The sequence below is a fragment of the Labrus bergylta genome, chromosome 16 (assembly GCF_963930695.1).
Source record: "Labrus bergylta chromosome 16, fLabBer1.1, whole genome shotgun sequence".
In the NCBI taxonomy this organism is placed as follows: domain Eukaryota; kingdom Metazoa; phylum Chordata; class Actinopteri; order Labriformes; family Labridae; genus Labrus; species Labrus bergylta.
Window position 1 is genome coordinate 10,053,993 of NC_089210.1, and position 23,148 is coordinate 10,077,140.

The following is a 23,148-nucleotide window of genomic DNA, read 5'->3' on the forward strand; positions in this document are numbered from 1 at the left end:
ACAGTCCAAAGACATGCTCGTTAGGTTATTTGGTGAATATCAGTAAGCCTGTCTGTCGCTATATGTCAGCCCTGTGATTGACAGGGTGATCCCCGCCTCCCGTCCAATGAAAGCTTGGATCGGCTCCAGCCCCTCACAAACCCGAACAGGAAAAGCGGTATAGATAATGGACGGCTATCTGTGTGAAAATGTTGCGTGAAGTTATTATATATGTTAAAGCATAATTATCACATTAGAAGGGAATATATTTAATTTATTCATTTAAGGTACTTGCTGCAAAATTGTAATTTTTGCTGACAAACTTAAAAAGACATTAATTCATAGATTTGTTTTGTATTAAGTAAATATACAAAAAAAATACGGATACATTTAAATAAAAAGCTCTGGCCTTTGTCCTGACCTGAGCAGTGACAGTGTTTCTCTCTCCATGTCAGCTGGAGGGAGCGTGGAACATCCCATTCATTACTCCAGTGGTCGTTCTGGGTCTTTGGCCAAATTGATTCTGAGACATCTGCTGACCACCTCCTCGGGGGAGCAGGAGAGGCCTGGTGAGAGGAGGGGGCCGGAGGTCTGAGCGGTCCTGTGACCCCGCAAACAGATCATAAACTGGATATATGTTCAGGTCAGCTCCACAGGCACCACATTGCTGGAGAGGACATCGGATAATGGGACACATGCTAGAGATTCTGGGAGCTATTATTCTGTGCCATGTTGTGCAGAAAAATGATGATATAAAACAAATTGGTGCAGCAAAGTATTAACTTACATTGTGTCATTAAAAATGAAGTTGTGGCCTGGGATGAAATCGGTCTGTCTCTTTGTTTGTTTCACAGATGTCCCTTTAGCATCTTCTTCACTTATTCATTCTGTAGAAAGAATGACAGCGTAGAAATGTCATTCCTTTATGCTACAAAAAACAAATAAGTCATTTTTCATTTATGTTTATATCACAGTCTCTGAACAACATGAAAAAAACAGGATTCAAAATCTTAATGTTTGTCTAATAAAAAAAAGATTTAATGTTATCGCAAGAAATAACTGGAAGCACATGTAATCAGAATTGCCTGTTGTCTAAAGAACTACTCCTTTGTTGTTGTTGTTTTTTTTATGGGGGGGGGGTCCAGGAAGAGAGGCCCACCTAGAGGACTATAGCCTCCACACATGGGGAACAGGCTATCAGAGCCCCGTTTGTTTGTTCTTTGTCTTGGGAAAAGAAAATGTACAAGTTTGAAATAAAGACTTCAATCAGTGATTTGGATGTCAAAATCAGCCGAATGTGTGTTGAGCAATGACATGGACCCAAATGCAGATTGCACCAATAACAAGAACCGATCTGTGATTTTCATTAAATCAAAAATACAGACTTGAAGGAAAAGGAGGTAAAAGAAAGTAAAAGAAAATGATGATACAAATACAGTTACAGCTTCATGGTCTGGGTAGATGCAGGTGCCTTGGAAAGTTGCAATTTTAAGTAAATCAAAGTACAGAAGAGAAAGGGCTTAAATCAAATGCATTAAAACACTAGAGACTACATGAGACTGTGAAGTGTTGCTGATAATTGTGTCCTCCCATACTTGTTATTTTAACAGGGTTAGGTCAGCCTGCGTGTGGGGGAGGATTAATTGCGAGAGAAGAAGGTATCACCTGTCTTTATGACATTATCTCCAATCATATTTACTGTTCTCGCTTTCATCAGATCTCTGCTCTTTGTCTGGAAGTAGGAGGCTTAATGTCCTTTTAGTCTAATGTCGGCCTGGCGCCATTACTTTCTCACCATTCTCTCTCAGCCTCCAAGAGGCATCAATATGACCGTCCGTCTGACCTCACTGCATTATCTGCAGGCGCTCGACTCCTCCAAGGCCTCTGACTGCTCTCTTCTCTTCACCGTCTGAGATAATGACGGGGGAAGATGGGAGGATTACAAATCAGGTTGTAGCCAACTCAGTTACAGAGCCACTTTGAGACCATATTTCTGTAATAGTTGAATTTGTTTCAGTATTTTCCTGTTTAGTGGTTAAGGAAGTCCCTAAGTGAAGGGGATCGGAAGTTAGCGTTTGATGATTGTGTAAAGTGTATGTTAAAAAAAAGGATGAAAACAAAGAACAAAAAGAGAGTCAAAAAGTACCACATACAGGCACACAGAGAATGATGTCATGACACACTTTAACAACTAGGGATACTAATCCAACAGTGCGGAGATGCAACCACATCCAAAGAGAGACGACATCAACCACAAAGACATAAAAAAGAACAAAACTAAACAAAAACGGCCGCAAAGACACAAAAAAACAACAGTGAGGAGATGCAAAACATCCAAAGAGAGACGACATCAAACACTAACAAAGACACCGAAAACTAAGGGACAAATTAGCAACCACAGTGGAATATAGTTTCAGCCACAAAGAGACAAAACATTCTTTTTTTGGATTGAGTTAGTCCAGATCTACAAGGTTTCTTGGAAATATTTCATCATTTCATGTGCTTCAGCGGGTGCTGCAGGGAGGCATTAGTGAAAGTGAATTAGAGCCATCTGTGTGACTTAATCGAGGCTGAGGAGAAGAGGGAGAAAAGGCTGAGGAGGGGTAACGGCAGAGCGAATGAGCAGCAGCAGTAAAAATAGCAATAGCAGGTGGCTGCTGCCTCTTTTGTGAGCCTTTTGGTGATGATTTATGAGATTGTTTTGTTGGTTATTGTGGATTACACCCTTCAGTGTTTGCAAACTATCGTCTCCATCTGCTCAGTTATAATGACTCTCATCTTAACTTTGCTTTGAGGTTTATGTTACAATGTCACAGAACTGAGAAGCTCCACTGAGCAGTAACCTGAGAGGATGAACTTAATAACTTAATGTTATCAGTTGATTTTTAATATTTAGCTCTATCGGGGGGTTAGACAGAAAAGATCAAAACTTAAACTTTAACATAGAAAAATATAATAGAAAAATGATTTTCACCAGACCACAACAACAACAACAACAGTTAAAACATAAACATCACACAAAAAGTAAGGAAATGTGTGTTTGGTAGATTATTTCTTTGTTGTTACAATGCTTTTTTAAGGGACATTTTTAAGGAACATGCATTTGTGGGATGAGCAGCAGAGCTGAGTTTGTGGGTTGCGGCCATGAAAAACTTGCCAAATCTTCTATGCCAATGCCAAACAGCTTAGAAGAATATGAGAATACAACTTGGGCACAGTTTACTTTGATGCTTTATTTAGCCTTTACTTCTTAAACTTGTTATCATGTTGTCCTTCTTAAATGTGTTTTTTTTTATGTTTGAAAACCAGCAGATAGGTCAATTACCTTTCCCAAAACCGCTTTGATGAAATGATTTTAACCTACACAGCAAAAACCTGAGGATCCTAATCACAGAAAGAATGAGGGTAGAAGCAAATATTTACTTTGGAAACGTACTCAAATGACTTATCAAATATGTGGAAGGTTTTAATCTGCAGATTGATGTTCAAGTTATTTAGTAATTATTTTCATCAGTATCTAAAATAATCCTTTGAAGTGCCCAAAAGTTGTGCAACTGTAACTATACTGTTTAAATGCTGTATTTAACAATAAGCTCACTGAACTATACAAATAAAGTTTATGTGTCTGTCTTTTCCTGCACTCGTAACAAAGAACGACATTTTCCCCCTAAGATTTCTTCAGTTGATAGTTGAACATGTGGGACTAAATCAATACCTCTTCTTATCTCACTGATCTTCAGATTAACCGTATATCTGCCCCTCCTTCACAACAGCCTCTCAGGGAGCAGGAAGTTCCTCAATTTGGCCGTCCACCTCTTTTGTCTCAGTGGCTCGATGCTTATTGGATTGCGTGCCCATTCCCACAACTTTAGCAGGTCAAATGACTGGTGGGGTGTGTAGATCACAGGCGCTAAGTAGTCTATCGATCAGTAAGGCTGAGCCGCCGGCCTGTTAGGATGTGCTTGCAGAAGAGCCAGCAGCAGGAAGGACGAACACATTCCTGCACAGATTAGAGCTGCTGCCTTGGCTGAAAGAGAAAGAACTTCATCACAGCGAGGGCAGAAAATCAACTGTACAGTATTAATCAGTCTAATTCATGCATTTGAATTTGAAAGCCCCGTCTCGTTCTTTCTCACAGGCTTGGGTTTTACTGCTCAGAAGTGGTGGAACTTTTTACCTGTATCTCACAAAAGATAAGAGAGGGAATTTAACGAAACATAAAGGTTTGCAGATTATTTTCTTATCGTGCTTTAAGAAGATCTGACCTATCAGCAATTTTGTTCCAAAGCTAGATCTTAATGAACTCTACAGAATCAAAAGATCCAAAGGAGGTTATCAAGCTACTTAATCTATCATCCAAATTAGCAGCTGCTACATAGACTCCACTCTAGTTATCCAAAGACTTCAGAAGAAAATCCATCATTTGAAGTCACTTTTAATAATATGACTTCAAGTATGTCACAGGTTGTATGCTTGTTTAATGTAGCACTGTTAGTTCACACAGACTTAGCGGCTCGAGACAGATTCTCTCAATACACGCATTAAAGCGAAGATCTGTGAGTGTTTATGTACTGTTACTTAACCGATAGACAGATGAGTGTAAAAATCCATCCCTGCAGCTGGCATTGATTTTAAACCAAGGATCAGGGTGCTACACGGTAAACACATGCAAAGAGAAATCAACACACCACATGTGCATCTGATTTGTACCCTCTCACAGTGTGTTCCAGTGACCCAGTGCCCAAGATTAAAGGCCAGCAAAGCCAGATTTAGCCTCCAGCAAACCAAATCCCAGATTTTAAGAGGCAGTGACGACTCATGGACTCTAATGCCAAAGCAATGCACCACCAGCCAAGTTGACTCACACAATAACATAAAGCCGTCAAGCACTTTGTCACTTAGGTTGATAAAGTGCCACACAGCAGGCAGGGAGTTTCTGGGCAACATACATTGTCAACATCATCCCAACCACCAAGAATAATCTTAACACTGTGATTCACGAGGCCTTCGTTTAGTTAGGTCCAAAAGCCATCTGCATAATGTGCTGCAGCAGTGTGAATACATTATTCAGTTCAAATGAGTGTGGTGATGTTTGCAAAGGCATTTCAGAAAATGTAATGTTGAACTTTGCAAGCACACATTTTTAAACAAATGGAAAATGTTTTTTAACATTTTGGTAGAACATGAACATAAGGAGAAGTCAGACAGACATGCTGTAGTCCTCAGTAAAGACTAAAACACACTGCAGTTGAGAGTAACAAGAAACAGTAACAAGAAACATACATTAAAACTATGAGAAGAATATAGGGGTTATATTGAAAACTGTCCTCAAATCGGTGAAATGGCAAATGGCTGAAATTAAGTACACTTTGAGTACTCTACCAATGGGAAGAGTCCAGCACCCTAAGGCACCCCAAAATGTATGTACTTTTGAAAGTACTACCCAGGAGGGGGGATCTTATCTCAAATAAGAACCATTTTCCTGTGATGATTGTGCACTGAGTTCATTGGAACGACTCCTTTTGTGAAAACGCTTTATCAACTACAACAACAAACAAGTCTTGTTTTTATATTAATTTATTTCCATTGCATACACACACATACATTTGCTGCGCACACACATTCGCTGCGAGCAATTTTGAGTTCTTCAGAAAACCTGTACACACTTATAAAACAGTGCACAGACTCATACACACAAGGATAAATATATATCAGAGATTTAAAGAAATATACACAAGTGGTAATTGGCACATCTGGGAGAGGCTTCATCACCAGCTATGCATGTTTCCCTTTCTCTCAGGCAGAAAATGAAAACAGGCACAAAGGGGTAGAAGTACAGATTCAACAAATACAGTTTGTATTCAGCTACATTATTAGATCCTTTAAAAAATATGCTGACCCAGGGATCCAGCCCCTTAAGTCATTTATGATTTAAAAACATTTTAAAAATAATCAAACCTCTTAAAAAAGTATCTAACAGCCCCAGAAAGCCCACATTTAATTTACCTTTGATTTAAATATAAAACTGGCGATAAACTTAACACACACACTTTAGTGCAACGAGCAACATGAGAAGCTTCATTTGAAAGAATACAGAATGATTTCTTTGAAGCGTAATAAACACACATGTCCCTTTAAAAAAACAGCAGGAGAGAAACAGTGACACCTTCTGGTTGTAATCGGCACCACTTAGCTCTTGTCAAAAGAGCAGACATGATGCACACATCACTGTTAAAATATATTTGCTAAGATGAATGAATCTCTTTGGTGGCTTTCTCCCTGTTAAAATCGTCCTTTGTGATTGTCCTTTAATGCAAGTGAGTTCAAAAATGTTGAAAAACCTGGTCCTGCTCAGGAAATGTGCCTGCAGACCTTAAAACTTAAAATCAGTAATCTAGTTCTCATTTCAACATGGATTGTATCACCAACTGGCCTCATGCTTTCAGTTGTTCTTGTCATCTCCAGGTAGGAAGTAGGGGTTCTCATGGCCTTGAACCAGATACGAGTAACGGGATGGATTTTTACCTTTGAACGTCTTCAATCCATCCGGGTTGAGATCATATGATCCCGTCTGAAATGTCATCAAAACTCATGTTAGTGTGTTTCAGATGGAGTGACTTCACACATTCACCACACCCATTCGAATCCACAAACAGATCACCAATCTACTCACGACTACCCCCCAACCAACATCCGCTGCGCGTCTTTGAACCATCAATCACTAGTTTTTAGCTTGAAGATGAAAGCACACTGCTTTCCACAACAATCAGAGTTCTCTCAGGAAGCTTCCCATCACCCAGAAACCCCTTCCACCGGGATTCTCACTATGGTATGTCTAAATCATCAGCGGGAGGCATCAAGGCAAATCAGAATCTAAAAGCAAAGCCATGCCTTACCTTTTTCCATCCGTTCTGCTTCATCTGAAACCCCTAAAGCAACACACTGGGAGTCAGGCCAAGCAGGGAGCATGGGAGGGAACTATATACTAACATTGCATAAATATATTATTGGGTTAGAAGTGTTGGTGGACTGATATTATGATCATTAAAAAATCGTGTCTTTCACTTAAATGACACAGGATGAGCGTGTGCCAAGTGAGCATGGACTTGTTGATTTGCAGGTTGAACAAAAATGATGAGTCATGATATGAAACTAAGCTATATTTGATAGAAGATCAGTGTAAAGCAGGTGCAAAGCACACACTGTAATGTGGTCATTAAACATAAGACCTACATGTGTAGAACAACTTTTCAACTAATAATGTGTTTTTCACCTACAAGTCACCAAATCCATGCTTACAGGGTTAGTTAGTGGTTAATAAGCAAATGCAACCTGGATGCATGATGGTGGGGAAACACCAAAAGAACTTGATTTAGTGGAAGACACAACGCAGGGATTAGTAGTAGGTAAGTCAGACAACAGAGACCACAGAAGAACATCTGATGACTCACCAATCCGTTGGTCTGATGCTTTTGGTCTACGAGGGATCGAGTGTTGCCCCCTTCTGTCAGCTCTATAGACGGAGCTGCATCCCAGTTGGTGGTGGCCCGTGGGATGGGCGTGATGCCAGTGGGCCAGGGCTGGTTTTCTTCGCCTGATGAATATGGACTGCTGCTGTGGTCTGGCTTGCTCTTTAAGCATCCCCTACTAATGTGAGGAAAAGAGAAGGTAACATTTGCCTGCAGAATTAAATGATGCGACAACAAAATTTGCGTCTATTCTCAAAACCCTCCGCTCCATTGTTGTCAAAAGATAACGAAAAAGTCTAGTTCATTATTTGACACATTAACATTATCATCATGCTGAAAAATGTATGGTACTTAAATCACATTTTCTCCTGTTTTATTTTTGTAAAACTCTAAAACTCCCAGCTCTTCCTTTTCAAACCTGTAATTTTGCATCCTGCTTTGTGAAATGTTTTCACTGAAATCTGCTAAGGGCCACAGGCGGTGTAGAGAAGATTCAAAGTATGAAATAAAATGTCAACTATTACACCTTTGTGTCCCATATTTTCTCCCATACTTAAAGGGACAGAGTAATGTTTTTTTAGGTGCTGGTCTTTAATTTTTGGATAATAAGAAAAACACAAACTAAGACAACCTTGCCTTAAGATAATTGTGTTATTTGTGTAAGAAGAATAAAGGTAACTACAGGGACATTTTTTTTATACTTTTTAAAAGTTCTTTATAATCCGATAATTAGAAACAACAAAACCAATAATTAGAATTTTAAACTAGTGTCAGTCAAAACTTACCTTTGAGACAATATTATAAGCATCATAATAAAACAAATGTGCTGAAACAACACTTTTATGCATTTAATATATCTTAAAAGACATATCCTTCAACTAAAATGTAACCCAGAGTTTAAACATTTTAGACATACTCTATGTTTTCATGGAGCACAGCGTGTTGACATTTCTTTCAATTCATCTACTTTATGGATTGATAATATGCTCAGTTGGCAAAAGGAAATAAATGCTAGAGCTCTTTTTTTCAGAGAACTTTCTTTTTTTTTTTTTTATTCTCACCAGCAGAAGTATATGAGCAAAGCCAGGACCATGATGAGAAGAACTCCTCCCAGGACACAAGAGATGACTACCACTGCCAGCAGAGCAGCTATCACACACACATAAAGACAAATGAAGATTTTTGTAGGTCAGCACATTACTACCATTCTGCTTCACCATTTATGTTTCAAAACAGTGTTACTCACAATCATTGCAGTTAAAGCCAGCATATCCAAACGCGCACCTGAGAGGCAAAACAGACCATATTTGTGTTTCAGGACTGTGCTAAAGCAGAGTAAAGGAGGTAGACAATGGATCCACATGGGGGAGCTAACTTCACATCAACATATACCAGAAACACTCAGTCAAACACCTGAATATACAAGCTTACCTTTAAAACAAAATGAAAAATTCATACTCACGGTTGGCACTTGTCTCCCACTGCCCTCTGCCCACTTGGACACGCTAAAAAGAGACACACAATCATTTACATATACAAAAAAAATGTTTACAAAGAGACTAAAACAAGAACACAACAAGCTAGAGTTTCAGGCTCGGCCACAGTTAATGGAGAAATTCAGAACGCCTGGCTGCACAGGCAACTAAAACATGAGAACAATGAGAGCCTCTTCTTATGAAGGCCACATGACGACGATACTGTAAGCCCTGAAGAGTACATTATGCTACGCTTTGTAGCATATTTCATGGGAAATAAACTGTGTGACAATATTTCTATGGATGCCTTATTCTTTATAAGCTCTTTATATAGATGATCTCCTTGGTCTAAGCCCTCCGCTGATGGAGAAAAAAAAAGCGAATCTTCCACGGGTTTCCTGGGAAACAACCTCTTTAAAAAGAAATACATTTGAGAGATAAATGAGTTAAGGGCCAAGGGTTGGCTTGGAGAAAAGGCTACAGCTCTTGACCTTGTCTCTGAGTTTCACTCCCTGTTGTTTCTCCCCCTCATTCTCACACACAAGAATGTCACTAAGGATTTTTTGTTAAAGTTCCTTTAACTGTGGATCAGCTGGGAAAACGTCACCAGAGCCTTTCTGAAGCACTGTGGGTTATCAGCTCCTATGGTCTACACATGAGGCTTCAATTGTAAATATGCTTTTCTCTTTCAAACAAAATGACTACAGTATGTTCCGGTCTGCTTCTTGCTGAATCAATAATAATATGTTACCTCTGCAGCTGGTGTTTGAGTACATGATGGAGATGTAGCCCTCTTTACAGGAACAAACAGCCCTTCCTTTTGTATATGTGCATGTTGTAGTGGCATCCTCGCAAGGTAATGGCTCCTGCTCACACAAGTTTGATCCTAATACAGGCCATATAAACAGTATAGTATACGTGTGTTAGAAAATCACTTCTTTAAGTACTCAATTATAGGATAGTGTACAATTCGTACTTACCACTAAATGTAGCATTGGTCAACAATACATTTGATCCTGCTGACTTTTCTATGGCCACCGTAATCAATTCATCAATGGATTCTTGAGTGGCTTCGGTTTTTTCAAAGATGTTATTTAATGTTGATTGCACACTTCCTTGCCTATAGGATTATAGAATATTACCCATAAATAAATAACATACGACTGTAACATGACCAAATTTTATTTTTGCAATTGGAGAAAGAAAATAAATACTCACTCAAGCCGCACAACATCGGATCGTATATAACCAGGCTCATTTTTAAGGGCATCTCTGAGCTATAAAAGGGTAAAAAAAGAAAAACAGTTTTAGTCACTGAAAGAAAAGCAATAGTAATTTCTTAAACATGCTTCCTTCCTCAAAACTTACAGCTGATGATATACGAGCTGCTGTAGTCTGGAATAAGGTTGAAGACCTGTTGCTCATTTCTGGATCAAATGTTAAGGAGACGAGATGAAGCTGGCCTGGGAACACTTGGGCTGAGTGAAAGAAGTGTAGAAGAGGATAAAATAAGACTCAGAGTCTAACTGATACAACTCAGAAATTAAATGGTGTTATGTTCTGACCTGGTTCACAGTTGCCATTCAGCAGGAAGCTACCAGAGAGACACTGGCAGGTGCCATTAAGGCAGACACTTCCAAAAGGACAGGGAACAGATGGACAAACTGATGAGAGATAGAAAAGATGTTTTACAATTGGATGTCAGACTCTTTCTGATGTGAACTGATTTTTTATAACTCTTTTTGGTAACTTCGGGGCAGAGAAAACATTGTGAAAATAAAAAATGACATCCTCACTTTCAAAAGTTAATGTGACGAGTTGCATTTACATAGCTCATTGACCGATTCAACATAGAATAAACATTATGTGTTGCTGGCTACAAGGGCCAATGACAGTCCAATATTCGTTTTCTTCCTAACTTTCTTCTGAATGGAAATATTTGACTTCTTAGCTACTTAATGTTCCAAAAAGCTTACCAGCTAGTCGCTAACACTATCTGACAGCTGTCTGCTGCTTTGCATTGGGAGTACAATGGAGCTCTGTGAAAATAAGCAACACTATGACAGCCATGATTGTCTTGATTACCAACTTTTTTTTCACGTTAGAAGACATTCAGGAGAAGCTGGTTCTTGTGAATGAAGGGAATAATTACACCAGGAAAAATTTGGCTACCCATTTCTTTCACTGGATAATCTTTTTCTGATTGAGTTGATTAATCAAAGTCTCTGCTGTTGTGTTTCTTTAGGATAGAGCCTACACACACCTGGAGCCTAATGGGCATCCAAACAAAAAATTAGATAGAACCCAAGAAAGTTACCAACCTACTAATGGACCCAGGGTAGGAATGGAGGTGGCTGCTGTAATTGGGTTGTTGGTGGTGGTATCTGTTGGTTTCCGGGTGATTACAGTGATGGTGGTATCAATACTGTTGGTGGTGGCGGTTGATGTAGTGGGGGAGGTTGGAGTTGTTGCAATTGGAGTGGTGGAGGAGGTTGTGGGGGTGAGGGAAGTTGGATTGGGGATGGAGGTTGGAGTGGTGGTTGAGATTGTCATGTTGGTGGAGGCTGGAGAGGTGGTTGGTACAGTAGTGGTGGTGGTGGAGGTCGGAGTGGTGGTAGAGGAAGGTGTAGCGATTGAATGTGGAGTGGTAATGGAGGTAGGAGTGATGGCGGAGGTTGGAGGGGTAGTGGAGGCGGAGTTTGGATGGGTGGTGGTGTTTAGAGTGTTGGTGGAGGTTGGAGGGGTGGTGGAGGCAGAGGTTGGAGGGGTGGTGGAGTTTAGAGTTGTGGCAGAGGTTGGAGGGGTTGGAGGGGTGGTGGAGTTTAGAGTTGTGGCAGAGGTTGGAGGGGTGGTGGAGTTTAGAGTTGTGGCAGAGGTTGGAGGGGTGGTGGAGTTTAGAGTTGTGGCGGAGGTTGGAGGGGTGGTGGAGGCAGAGGTTGGAGGGGTGGTGGAGTTTAGAGTGTTGGTGGAGGTTGGAGGGGTGGTGGAGTTTAGAGTTGTGGCAGAGGTTGGAGGGGTGGTGGAGGCAGAGGTTGGAGGGGTGGTGGAGTTTAGAGTTGTGGCGGAGGTTGGAGGGGTGGTGGAGTTTAGAGTTGAGGCAGAGGTTGGAGGAGTGGTGAAGTTTAGAGTGGTGGCGGAGGTTGGAGGGGTGGTGGAGTTTAGAGTTGAGGCAGAGATTGGAGGGGTGGTGGAGTTTAGAGTGGTGGCGGAGGTTGGAGGGGTGGTGGAGTTTAGAGTTGTGGCGGAGGTTGGAGGGGTGGTGGAGTTTAGAGTTGAGGCAGAGATTGGAGGGGTGGTGGAGTTTAGAGTGGTGGCGGAGGTTGGAGGGGTGGTGGAGTTTAGAGTGGTGGCGGAGGTTGGAGGGGTGGTGGAGTTTAGAGTTGTGGCGGAGGTTGGAGGGGTGGTGGAGTTTAGAGTTGTGGCAGAGGTTGGAGGGGTGGTGGAGTTTAGAGTGGTGGCAGAGGTTGGAGGGGTGGTGGAGTTTAGAGTTGTGGCAGAGGTTGGAGGGGTGGTGGAGTTTAGAGTTGTGGCAGAGGTTGGAGGGGTGGTGGAGTTTAGAGTTGAGGCAGAGGTTGGAGGGGTGGTGGAGTTTAGAGTTGTGGCGGAGGCTGGAGGGGTGGTGGAGTTTAGAGTTGTGGCGGAGGCTGGAGGGGTGGTGGAGGTTGAAGTGATGGATGAGGATGTTTCAGCTGGCTTAGTCGTAGTAGTTGTTTCTGCAGTGTTGCCAGTCACTGTAATCATAAATAACATGTAGGATCAATCAAACAGCACTTGAAGAAAAAACAAAGCCAACACCATTGTAAAGAAGTGTTACCATGACTACTGACATACAGCACATCTTGTTTTATAAAGCAAAAAAAGGGAATAGCATCCCTTTAGTAAAATTACTTAGTGCAGCCTTTACTCATGATACAAATCCAATGCTTTCTCACCTGTATGTTAGAGTATATTATTTTGTAAGAACACACACAGCAACACTTATCAAGCTGTAGTCCTACCTCTTGGGGTGTTTGTTGAGGGAATAAGGGTGGTGGTATTTCCAGTGGGGGAAGCGGTGCTACTGCCTGGGGAGGTGTTTGGAGGGAGAGAGCTGGAGTTTGAGGTGGAGGTGGGTGAAACAGGTGGGGATCCAGTGACAGTGGAGGATGAGGGTGTGGTGGAGGATGCAGGGAACTCAGGAGAGGTGTTAGCAGAGTTTGTTATAGTCGTTGTAGACATATCAGGCGTTACAGTACTTGTTATTGTTGTGCTGTTGCTGGAGTGCGTGACTACTGAAGATGGACTCAGCTGTGTTGTGGCTGTAAACGAGGTTGTGTTGTGGTTGGTCTGAGCAGTTGACGTGATTGTCGGTGTGTTGGTTACAGTTTGTGTCATTGTGGTTGTGTTATTGCCTGTGTGTGTGATTGCTGGTGTTGTAGTTGTGTCATTACTGGTGTGCGTGACTGCTGTGCTTGTAGTGGCTGCATCTTTGCTGGTTGGTAGGATAGGTGTCGTTGCAGTCGTGTCACTGTTTGAGTGTGTCAATGATGGTATTGTTGATGTGCCATTGCTTGTTTGTGTATAGGGTGTTATAGTAATTGTGTCTTTTGTGGTTCTTGTGTCAGGTGTCAATGTTGATGTGCCATTGCTGGCTTCCGTAATAAGTGTCACTTTGGTTGTGTCTTTGCTAATGTGTGTGTTTGGTGTCATCGTCTGTGTGTTGCTGCTGCTGCTATGTGTGACAAGTGTCACTTTACTTGTGTTGTTGTTTGTGTGCGTGTAAGGTATCAATGTTGTTGTGTCAATGCTGGTTAGTGTGATGGGTTTCATTGTAGTTGCATTGTTGCTAGTTTGTGAGATGGATGTTATTGTAGTTGTGTCTTTGTTGGTGTGAGTTGTTGCCGTCATTGTGGTTGTCTTGTTGCTATTGTGAGTGATAGATGTCATTGTTATCCCAAGGCTGGTTTGTGCCAATGGTGCCGTTGTACCTGCATCATTACTTGTGTGTCTTGTATTGCTTGCTTGTGAGATCAGTGTCACTGTGGTTGTGTTGTTGCTGGTTTGTGTCTGGGTCTGTGGTATTGTAGTCCTACCATTGGTGGTGTTTGTCATTGGCTCACTTGTGGTTGTGTCATTTCTGGTCAGTGTGCGATCTAGAGTTGTAAAAGAAGTCTCACTGGTGTCGGTGGGTTGGCTTTTCTGTTGGCCTGCTGTGGACAGTGTTGTAGCACCGGTAGAAGCAGATGGAGAGGCATTTGGGCTTCCTGTGGTGGAGTGACTGATCTTTGTCACAGGGCTCTGGACTCCAGCTGTTGTCATGGACTCGGTGCTTGGTTGGGAGGAAGTTGTGTCTCTATTGGTTGGTCCAATAGTGGATTCTGTCATAACATTTTCTACAGTTGTTGTAGCAACTGAGGTTGTGTCGTGCACTTTGGTTGAGGCTGGTGAACCTGTATGACTGCTGATTGTGGGCTTGCTGCTTGGATTTGAGCTTGCAGTTTGTGTCAAGTGAGGAGTTGGGGATGTGTCTTTGGCCAACCCCCCATCAATGATGACACTGGTTTGTGCAAATGAATCTGCTGTTGTCATTCCTAAAGTAAAGACAAAAGCATAAAAAAGATCAGCTCAGCTGCATCTCTAATCTGAACACAACTCACTAAAAAGACAAGGATTTAAAATCTGGTTTGAAGCCACCCGAAGAAAAATAATTTAAGAGTGGCACACACAAGACAACTGCCCTGACAAATAAGTTGAAAGCAGAATAAATCACATTTTCTACAAACAACTTTTACCATCAGGATTTGATTGTGTGAAATATGGACCAAAAAGCTTCCTTAAACCTGCATTTATTTTAAGCTACTTCTGGGTAGTGTAAAATGTAAACACAATAAGGCCATTATATTACCATATAGAACACTGCAAATGTGTGCTATTTACACATCAAACAGACGCAGCAACATAAGCATTTATTTCAAGTCATGTTTGAATACATGAATGTAAGTCCAATGAAAGCCCTGAAAGTCTCTCCACTGCTTTTGTCCTTCTCAGTTAAGTAGGTTTAACAATGGAGCATGCTGACTATATTACTTTACTAATATGAGCAGAGCTAGAGATGCACTTCTATTATGAGAGCGAGACCTCCACCAAGGCCAATAGTCCAGTCTTTTATGATATGCAAATCTGCAAGTGCAACCTCTTTATAGGTCTGAAATATAAGACATACTGCATGTCAAGATTTTGTGCAATATTTGCAGTATACAGTGCTTTATAGCTAAAGCCTCAACATATCAGCTGTCATTTATTATGTACATTCTGCACATACATTTTGAAAGAGGGCAAAAAATGAATATAATCAGTCAGCTTATCAGAGCAAACTTTTTTTTAATTATAATGTAAACATGTTGATTTCTGCTATACATTTAAGAAAAGCCTGGGAATGTAGTATGCTTGCCTCTGGAGGCAGGCTCAAGTGGACACTCAAGGAATTGCAGTTTTTTTGCATTTTAGCATTGACTTCACATTTCAACTACAGAGGTTGCCACTTGGTTAGGACATGCAAAAATGACAGGACTTTAAAGCTGTCCCCCTCAGACGGCAACTAGGTTGTCTAACATAAACCTTTAACTTTGTGTGATTAAGCTGTGACTTAGCAGATAAGAATTACTATTAAGAGACGCCTGTATACAACGGCAAGGCGTGTCAGTCACAAGCGCTGCAAACTTCATCTGACTCTTATAAAGGTGAGCTGTCTAATATTTGTTCAGTGTGCTGTGGTGACGCCTGTTCCCATTTAGCCTGCTCCCATTTAGCCTGCTCCCACTGTTCCCTTTGTGTTTAATAGGGGAACAGAGGAAGCCAGAGGGCAGCTTGAAGAGCGGTACAAACAGTAGGAGGTCTTTGATTATGGCGTAGCTGGTTTACCTCGGCTTCTCATCTGCATGCATTGAATAATTACATTCAAAGCCCCGTTTCAAGTAGCTACATAGCCAACATACTACCAAGAAATGGGTGTGTATACCCTTCTTAAACAGTATGTCTTCAAATAATTCTTCTCAAAACACAAGGAAGTGAAGAGAAAATCAGGATTAATATCAGATCCTGAATGAAATTTGATTATTTTCTCTATGAAAAGGCCCTGTGTCACATAATGTCATTATCACTTGGTAACCCAGAGTCTGTTAGAGATGAAAAACAACAGGCTACAGACACACAGTGACAGCCGACTTTTATGGATATGATGTACTGCATGTACACAAACACACACCCATTCCCAGTCATATGTATAAGTGGAGTGTAATAAGTCATTCAGCAATATATGATTGTAGGTGAGGATGTAAAAAAAAAAGGTGGGAAAGATGCACGATTAAGCATGGCTGGATATGTAGAGCAACACTGTACAACATAGTATTTTTCATAGCTGTAAAACATACATGTATCAATTTGTTACTGGCTCATCTGTATGTGATTTAAAGGGTAATTAATTCATTTTACTTATTTACAAGAGATTAAGACTAACTCTTACATCAGATCCAGTCGATCATGTCAGGATATCTTTGTTAAATTCTTTGTTAGTTACCTTTTAGCACAGTATCAGTTTCAAGGTCTTCACGGTGCAAAAAATGACTGGGTTGAAGGTCACACTTCTCATTGTTCACCTCATTCAAACATAGTCTACATATTACTAGCTCAGAGGCCAATGGTTTATCTGCATTTTTTCAAATGCCGATAGCTTTATGGAAACTGGGGAGCCAGTTTTAATTAAACCGCTGTCCTTTGATTAGTCAAGTGTGCTTGACTTTGACTTTCCACACTAAATCTACTAAACTCAATGTCAGGGTCAGAGCCATTGGAAAGATATGTGCACTGGAGGATAGTTAATAGATACAATTTTAAACAAATACTGTCAAGAAAAACATGATGACCCAGCTGTTAAAATGTAAAAAAACGGTTTAAAGAAAAAGTAGCACTGTCTTTGATGAGGGTGTGTGAACTCAAACTCTGTCAAAGAGCCTTATCAGTTCTGTGTGTGTGTTCAGTGAAACCACTTTCTTACCAATGGCTTTTTATCTCCACATAAGAAACAGAGTGGAAAGTTTATGACATACCATCTTGTGTGTCTTCACTTATGATACGCTAACGCTAATACAGAAGAATTTGGTTGAACACATCAGTGCTTAATCTTAGATCTTTTCACAACCAGCCTCAATGTTCAGTGCCAGTTTTGTTAGCACGCTACAATGCTAACATAAGATTTCGAGGATACCTAGTGCTTGGCACAAATGTTAATGTTTAATGAGTTTAAGTTGAATTCACTTAAATGACATATAATCCAAATCTTTGGTTCATGACATGCAAAAGTCGAGATCATTTTGTCAGCCTCGGCTTCATTCCTGCTGATTGTATTCTTGTAAATGCCAGCCCACTAAGATGGTCATTTTGTTCGTGATAATCTAAAAAAAAATGTTTACTACTAATTTGCCATAAAAGGTTTTGCTACAGCTTCTAGCATTATAACTAGCATGCATTGTTTTAGATAGCCAACATCTCTAAAACAGTAATCCCCTTTGAAAACTACAAATGTTTGTCACAATGCTGTTTATTCTGAAAACAGTTCATTCTTAATAAAACATTTCATTTTCTTAGGCTTGGCATGGGCCATGTCGATCAAGAGAAAGCCATGAATCTTATCCTTTATTCAAAATATATACAGTATTCTTAATATCCGGTATCCAAGCTGTCTTTCTGCACACCAGAAAATGTCTAAACATTGGAGATTACCCAACAAGTCAACAAAACATCAAGGGATTACATAAAGGGGAAATCTCTCCTTACATGGGAAAACCAGCTAAGATTGTATACCTTGGAGGAGAACTACATTTTTGAGGTTTAAAACGCCGTTGAAATCAAAGCAAAGATAAATGTTTTAGCAGCATTGAGGAGTTATGAGGTCCATGGGGTACTTTAAAACAAGTTAGTAATTAATTATCACCTACCACACTATAGACGACAGCATCATATAAAGAGCATTACAGAGAACAAGAAAGGCTTGTGTTTTTAACTCTTTACACGGTCTCACCGGTCAGTATTTTCTCGGGCAGAACACAGTATTGGCTGTCACAATGTCCCTTGGTTCTTGTGATAAATTTATTCTACACTAATATTGTGTCGACTCTGTTTTTTTTTTTTTTCCACGTGTGCTACACATGCAGAGATTGTGATCGCATCATGGAAAGATGCAGAAGCTGAGACATTGAAAAAGTACTATTCAACAAAGACTCCTGGTATGCCAACGTATTTCGTGACCAGTCATAAATCAGCCAAATACAGATACTGTGAGAAGGTTTTGCCCCTAACATAAAAACACAGTCTATTTATAGGAATGAGGAAATGATGGACTGGAGGGAAACTCATGGACAATAATTTCAGTGTGCATGGCTTAACCCAAACAAACACTGGTTCTGCTTCCACTGATACTTTCAAAGTGAAGAGCTAGTCCCTATTTACATGAACATTGAAATGTCAGATCATCAGATGTGACGAGTGTGTGACGCCTTTACCAAAGACTGTTAGAACATTAGTTACAAAAATGTGTGACTACACTTCTCCGACATCACCACAAACCACAGAATGCCTTCAAACTCATGTTGGCACCCCAACGCCCCAAATTACAGTTAATTACTGTAATACATTTAAAACAGTGGGGTAATTAAGAGCCCACTGTGCCTTGCATGTCTAACGGGGAGCCTTGTCTTTGAGGATTTAACCTACAGCCGGATAATCCCCTGCAGACACAAAAGAGATGACCGGGTCAGGCAGGGTGACAAGTGGGTCTAAGGTCGGCCTGCAAGTGCACACTCAGGAGGATGTGGATCAGAAATGTCCGGGTTTGCCCACCCTTCACTCCAACTCTAGTACGAGCGCCTGCTATTCAACCGATTACAAGCTGCCACACCTCTCAAACTCCACCTTTTCCTTTTTTTCTCCAAACACAAGTCAAACACGTGGGATGTGTTGCCACATAGAGGTCTGATAACAGCTGTTGAAGCTTCACATCACTTCAAATCACCAGCAGTAACAGAAACAGAGACGGACTTTAGTGTTGTGTTTCACTTCCGGGGATCTCTATTCATGCAAAACAATAGCACTCCTGTGAAGTACCTGCTCACGATCTGACTTTCAGATCCAGTTCCCCCAACCTACGTCCTCTACTACCTGTCCCCAGTGCCACTCCTCGTCAAGCTCTCCTCGTCTGTATTGATGGTTTCAGAGAGCTGCAGACACACACTCTCCTTGTTCTTTTACGTTGCCTTGAAAATGTTCTGTGTATTTTGGGATTGGGGGGAAAAGTCTGTTTTTGAAATATTTTTTGGGTAAATCTATCACTGAACATGAAGGACCTGCCTGATTTAGGAGCGCACACAGAGAAAAAGCAGAAGAAGAGTACAAACATTTTAAGGACCCCAGAGGCAGGAAGGGCCCGGAGGCCAAAAGGCAGCATCTCATTAGGGGACAGAGAAGTCCTGTGGAGAGCTGACCTAAAAGTGTGTTCTCTGTGTGTGTCTGTACTGCCTGATTAAAAAAAAAAAAACACGTAGTTTGACATCAAAAAAGAAGCTGATCAAAGCCAACAAAGGCATTCTGGATCCTCCTACACCTTAGAAGCAAATAAATGGTGCAACTGTGGTGCCCACACCAGCTAATGAGAGTGGACGATTCTAACCTAGCTGTTTACGACGTCTCTCTGTTCAAAGGTGTTTAAAGGTGCCCATTCCTGCATTACAACACCACCAGCAGATACACACAGGTCAGTTTCTTTCTGCACTCATTGCTACGGGGAAACCAGTCCTGAGCGCAGCCATCAAAGCTCACAGCTGAGGCCAGGTCACCAGGACCGACCGCACATTACCGCCAGGAAGCTTTTCATTTCATCAACCAGAAGAGCGTCATCCTGCTGAGAGCCACATTTCAACAGTCCCAATTATATGTTACACTGATGATTTTTAGAGAAATTATAAAAAATAAATACTAAATCAACCAAGAGTGAGTTTGCTAATCTGATCTATTATTACAGAGACAATGGTGTATGTTTTATCACATGAGGAATAACAAGTCACTTTTTGTCCTTTAAAGACTTTGCTTAGGCTGTTTGCTGACACTTTCTTATGGCACATGAAAGACTTGCTGCTTGACACTCATGTGCAGCCCGAAAGCTCAGGCCACAGTTATTTTAAGATCCCTTTTTCACAGTGACACAGACACACTGAGGCAGCGTCACAGGCAGACAGAGAAGGGCTCTTTACACTGTAAGTCGTAGGTAACAGATGGCTCCCCCAGTGCAAGGCTCACTCGCAGGCCTGTGCATATATCATATCCAATTAAAGCTCCGCCAGCACATGCTTTCCAATTACAGAGGGAGATTTACTGGCCTGCAGTAGGTCTAATCTGACAGGATACTGCAGGGACGTCGCGTCAGAGGGACGAAGGAAAAAAGAGAGAACAGCAACAAGTGTGGATGTAAAAAAACGATACGCGCACAGCAGGCGAGAGCGCATCAGATGAGGAGGATCGGATCAATTATCAACATTAAACAGAGACGAACAAACTGAAACTGAGCTCTTTAAGTCCTCCTCACTCTGATAGGAGAATAATCACTCATAAAGACTCTGTTGGTGTGGCCTCACTATGTATTAACTAGATTTGCTAGTAAGCTATTAAGTATTTCAACCTTTTCTTGCAATGTAAAAAGGTTCTCCAGTTGCAGCATCTTAACTGTGACAATTTGCAGTTTCTGATTAAATATACAAATATCTCTTTTTACAGATTCTGCATATAAAGAATACAGGTATAAGGTATCTGTATGCAGAGGACAGAGTAGCAATGCACCGGAATGAAAAAGAAGTCTGGGCTGGATGTCCTTTTATTTTGATCACACCGGAAGCCCCATAAATTTGCCCACCGCCCCAAAGCCTAATTAAAAAAAGGGAATTTAGGATATTACATTGCTTCTACTAACTTCTTATAGATTAACTGATTAACTCCAAAAAAAAAGATAAATATGCACATCATATGTTGTCATTACATTATAGTGCAAAACTGTTTTTTTGCAGGGGGTTTGTCCAAATTTATACAGATACTTTTATCAGTTGTTTTGGTTCACTGACTTACATTACATTTAGGCTTACTTTGTACTTATTGCATGTACATGAAGAACTATAGAAAACACTCCAGGAAGTGAAATCACTGTCAAGAAGAATACCCAAACACGCACAGGCTGATCTTTCCTATTGTAGAGTTTACAGGGCAATGAATCATTTTATCAGGAAACTAAGGCCTGGAATAATTGATAATAAAGAATTGTTATTTCTAGCCCTTAAAAGTCTGAGTCAATGGTGTGTTAACGCATGTGCAGAACTTGCATTCTCTGGTGATGACTGAGCAATCGCCATGCAGTGAAACATGACAGATGTTGAGGAGACATAAACTACATGTGGTTAAACGAAGGCAAAGCGGAGGGAGAGGAAGAGGGCATTTTTTTAACGTGCTCCTCTCCCGCTCCGGAACATTTCTTTTAGAGGGCACAAGAAAATGTGGCGCCAGACTCGTTGGAGGAAGATCGTGACCCTCAGGAGGTCTTTTCATCTTGACCTCTTTACTGCTACTTCAGACACACTCAGTCATGCCCCCTTCACATGTCTTCCTCTAGCTCCGTGTAGACACATGACATGGGGGAACAGCCTGCAGGCTTGCATGGCTAGTCCCAGACTGAGTCTTTATGGCGACCTTGAATCACAGGGACACACCTCAGAACGGTCCAAATAATAGAAAGGGTTACCAGTGGATTGATAGCAAGCCTGTACAGTGACAAAACTATTTGAAACAGCTTCACGACACTGTTGAGGGGGTTCACAGATAATCACAGAGAGTAATCTGTGTGTTTGTGGAGAGCGCTGCTATCCAATGCCTGCTTACCGGCAGGCATCTGTGCATCCCAAGAGAGCTTTGAGTCACACTGAAGGAGCAGTGAGTCATGGTTTAAAGTATTTACCCCCCCAATGAATGTGCAGAAAAAAAGGGCAAAGAATAAGGAAAGATGTAGGTTTCTTCAGTCAGTTGAATAAATGGAATAAGCCACGTCCCTTAATTATGAAGGAGTCAGATGCAAAGGTTTCAGAATCGTAGCTCGGTACAACACCCTAACAAAATGCAGTTGCATTTTAAATAGTGTGTTAGTGGAAATTTAAAAAACGATACGTTATTTATTTGGCTATGATAATTTAATAAATTGCAATCTGCCTGTTTAGGATTTTCTGCCATACTGACTTATAGATAATACAATAGATCACTGAAATGTTAAAAGTACAACAATGCACAATGTTTAAATTCAGTTTATCAATATAGGATTATCTATATTTTAAAGGAGGAAGCCCTACTGAAACAATGAGCCATAATAACACTTAACATTAAACATACAAAAGGGTAAAATAATAGAAGTATTACAATTTACAACATGGTTCATTTAGAAATGTCAGACTAGTTTAAGGTTTTACATAAAATACCTATAATGCTCTTCTTAAACGTGATGTAAAATGTAAACTACCAACAGTAGACCTTTTAGATGGTAGTCACACTTACTGATGCCCAACCTTGCATCAGCATTAACATGCATTTCATATAATAATGACACTAAACGTGACTCATGAGGTACATTGTCTCCACTTTGACGGGCTGATTTTGGTAATACTTCAGTAACATAATGACAGACAGAAGCTGTATGAGTGAAACTGCTGATTTTACTTCTTGACCACATGCTCACATTGCATGAAGGCAATGTATGAGAATGAAATCGGTGCCTACATCAACGAAACAACTAAACAAACGTGGAAACTCATTCGTTTTCAGTGTTCTACTGAAATGCCATATACAGTATACTCAATGTGACGCAGCCCGGGTCGAGAAGTACAAAGTTTCACAGTTTGACACAGTAAAGAAAATGTAATCTAACTTACCACTGACGACAGCAGCCAGCAGAAATACGACAGACAGATGATTTAGAAACATGTTTGCAGTCCTAGGTGCGACTTTGTAAAAAAAAAACAAAAAAACGGTTCGTCTACTGAGGACCAGCCTGTAAAAAAAAAATTAATAATAATAAAAACGTGTGTAGCGGTGAATCTAACGGAACTGAACAGACGCCTTTCCCCCGGGGGTGTACACTCACTGCCTGCTACAGGTGGCTCAGACTGGAG

At 40.8% G+C, this 23,148-nt stretch overlaps 1 protein-coding gene across 4 annotated transcripts; it reads right to left on the reverse strand.

Moving 5' to 3' along the window:
* Positions 1 to 5,543: 5,543 nt before the first annotated feature.
* Positions 5,544 to 23,148, reverse strand: si:ch211-198m17.1 (uncharacterized). Of its 4 annotated transcripts, none has more exons than XM_065964996.1 (14): positions 22,909 to 23,148; positions 14,080 to 14,493; positions 11,245 to 12,654; positions 10,489 to 10,587; positions 10,292 to 10,401; positions 10,142 to 10,200; positions 9,904 to 10,043; positions 9,675 to 9,809; positions 8,911 to 8,953; positions 8,695 to 8,732; positions 8,510 to 8,597; positions 7,431 to 7,626; positions 6,876 to 6,908; positions 5,544 to 6,550 (listed from the first exon to the last, which is right to left on the reverse strand). In XM_065964996.1, exons 1-14 carry the CDS (start codon positions 22,958 to 22,960, stop codon positions 6,422 to 6,424), a joined length of 2,946 nt encoding a protein of 981 aa, XP_065821068.1. In that variant the 5' UTR covers positions 22,961 to 23,148; the 3' UTR covers positions 5,544 to 6,421. The 4 variants fall into 4 exon arrangements, with proteins under 4 accessions (XP_065821068.1, XP_065821067.1, XP_065821065.1 ...); XM_065964995.1 differs by having other exon boundaries at positions 13,996 to 14,493; XM_065964993.1 differs by having other exon boundaries at positions 12,922 to 14,493.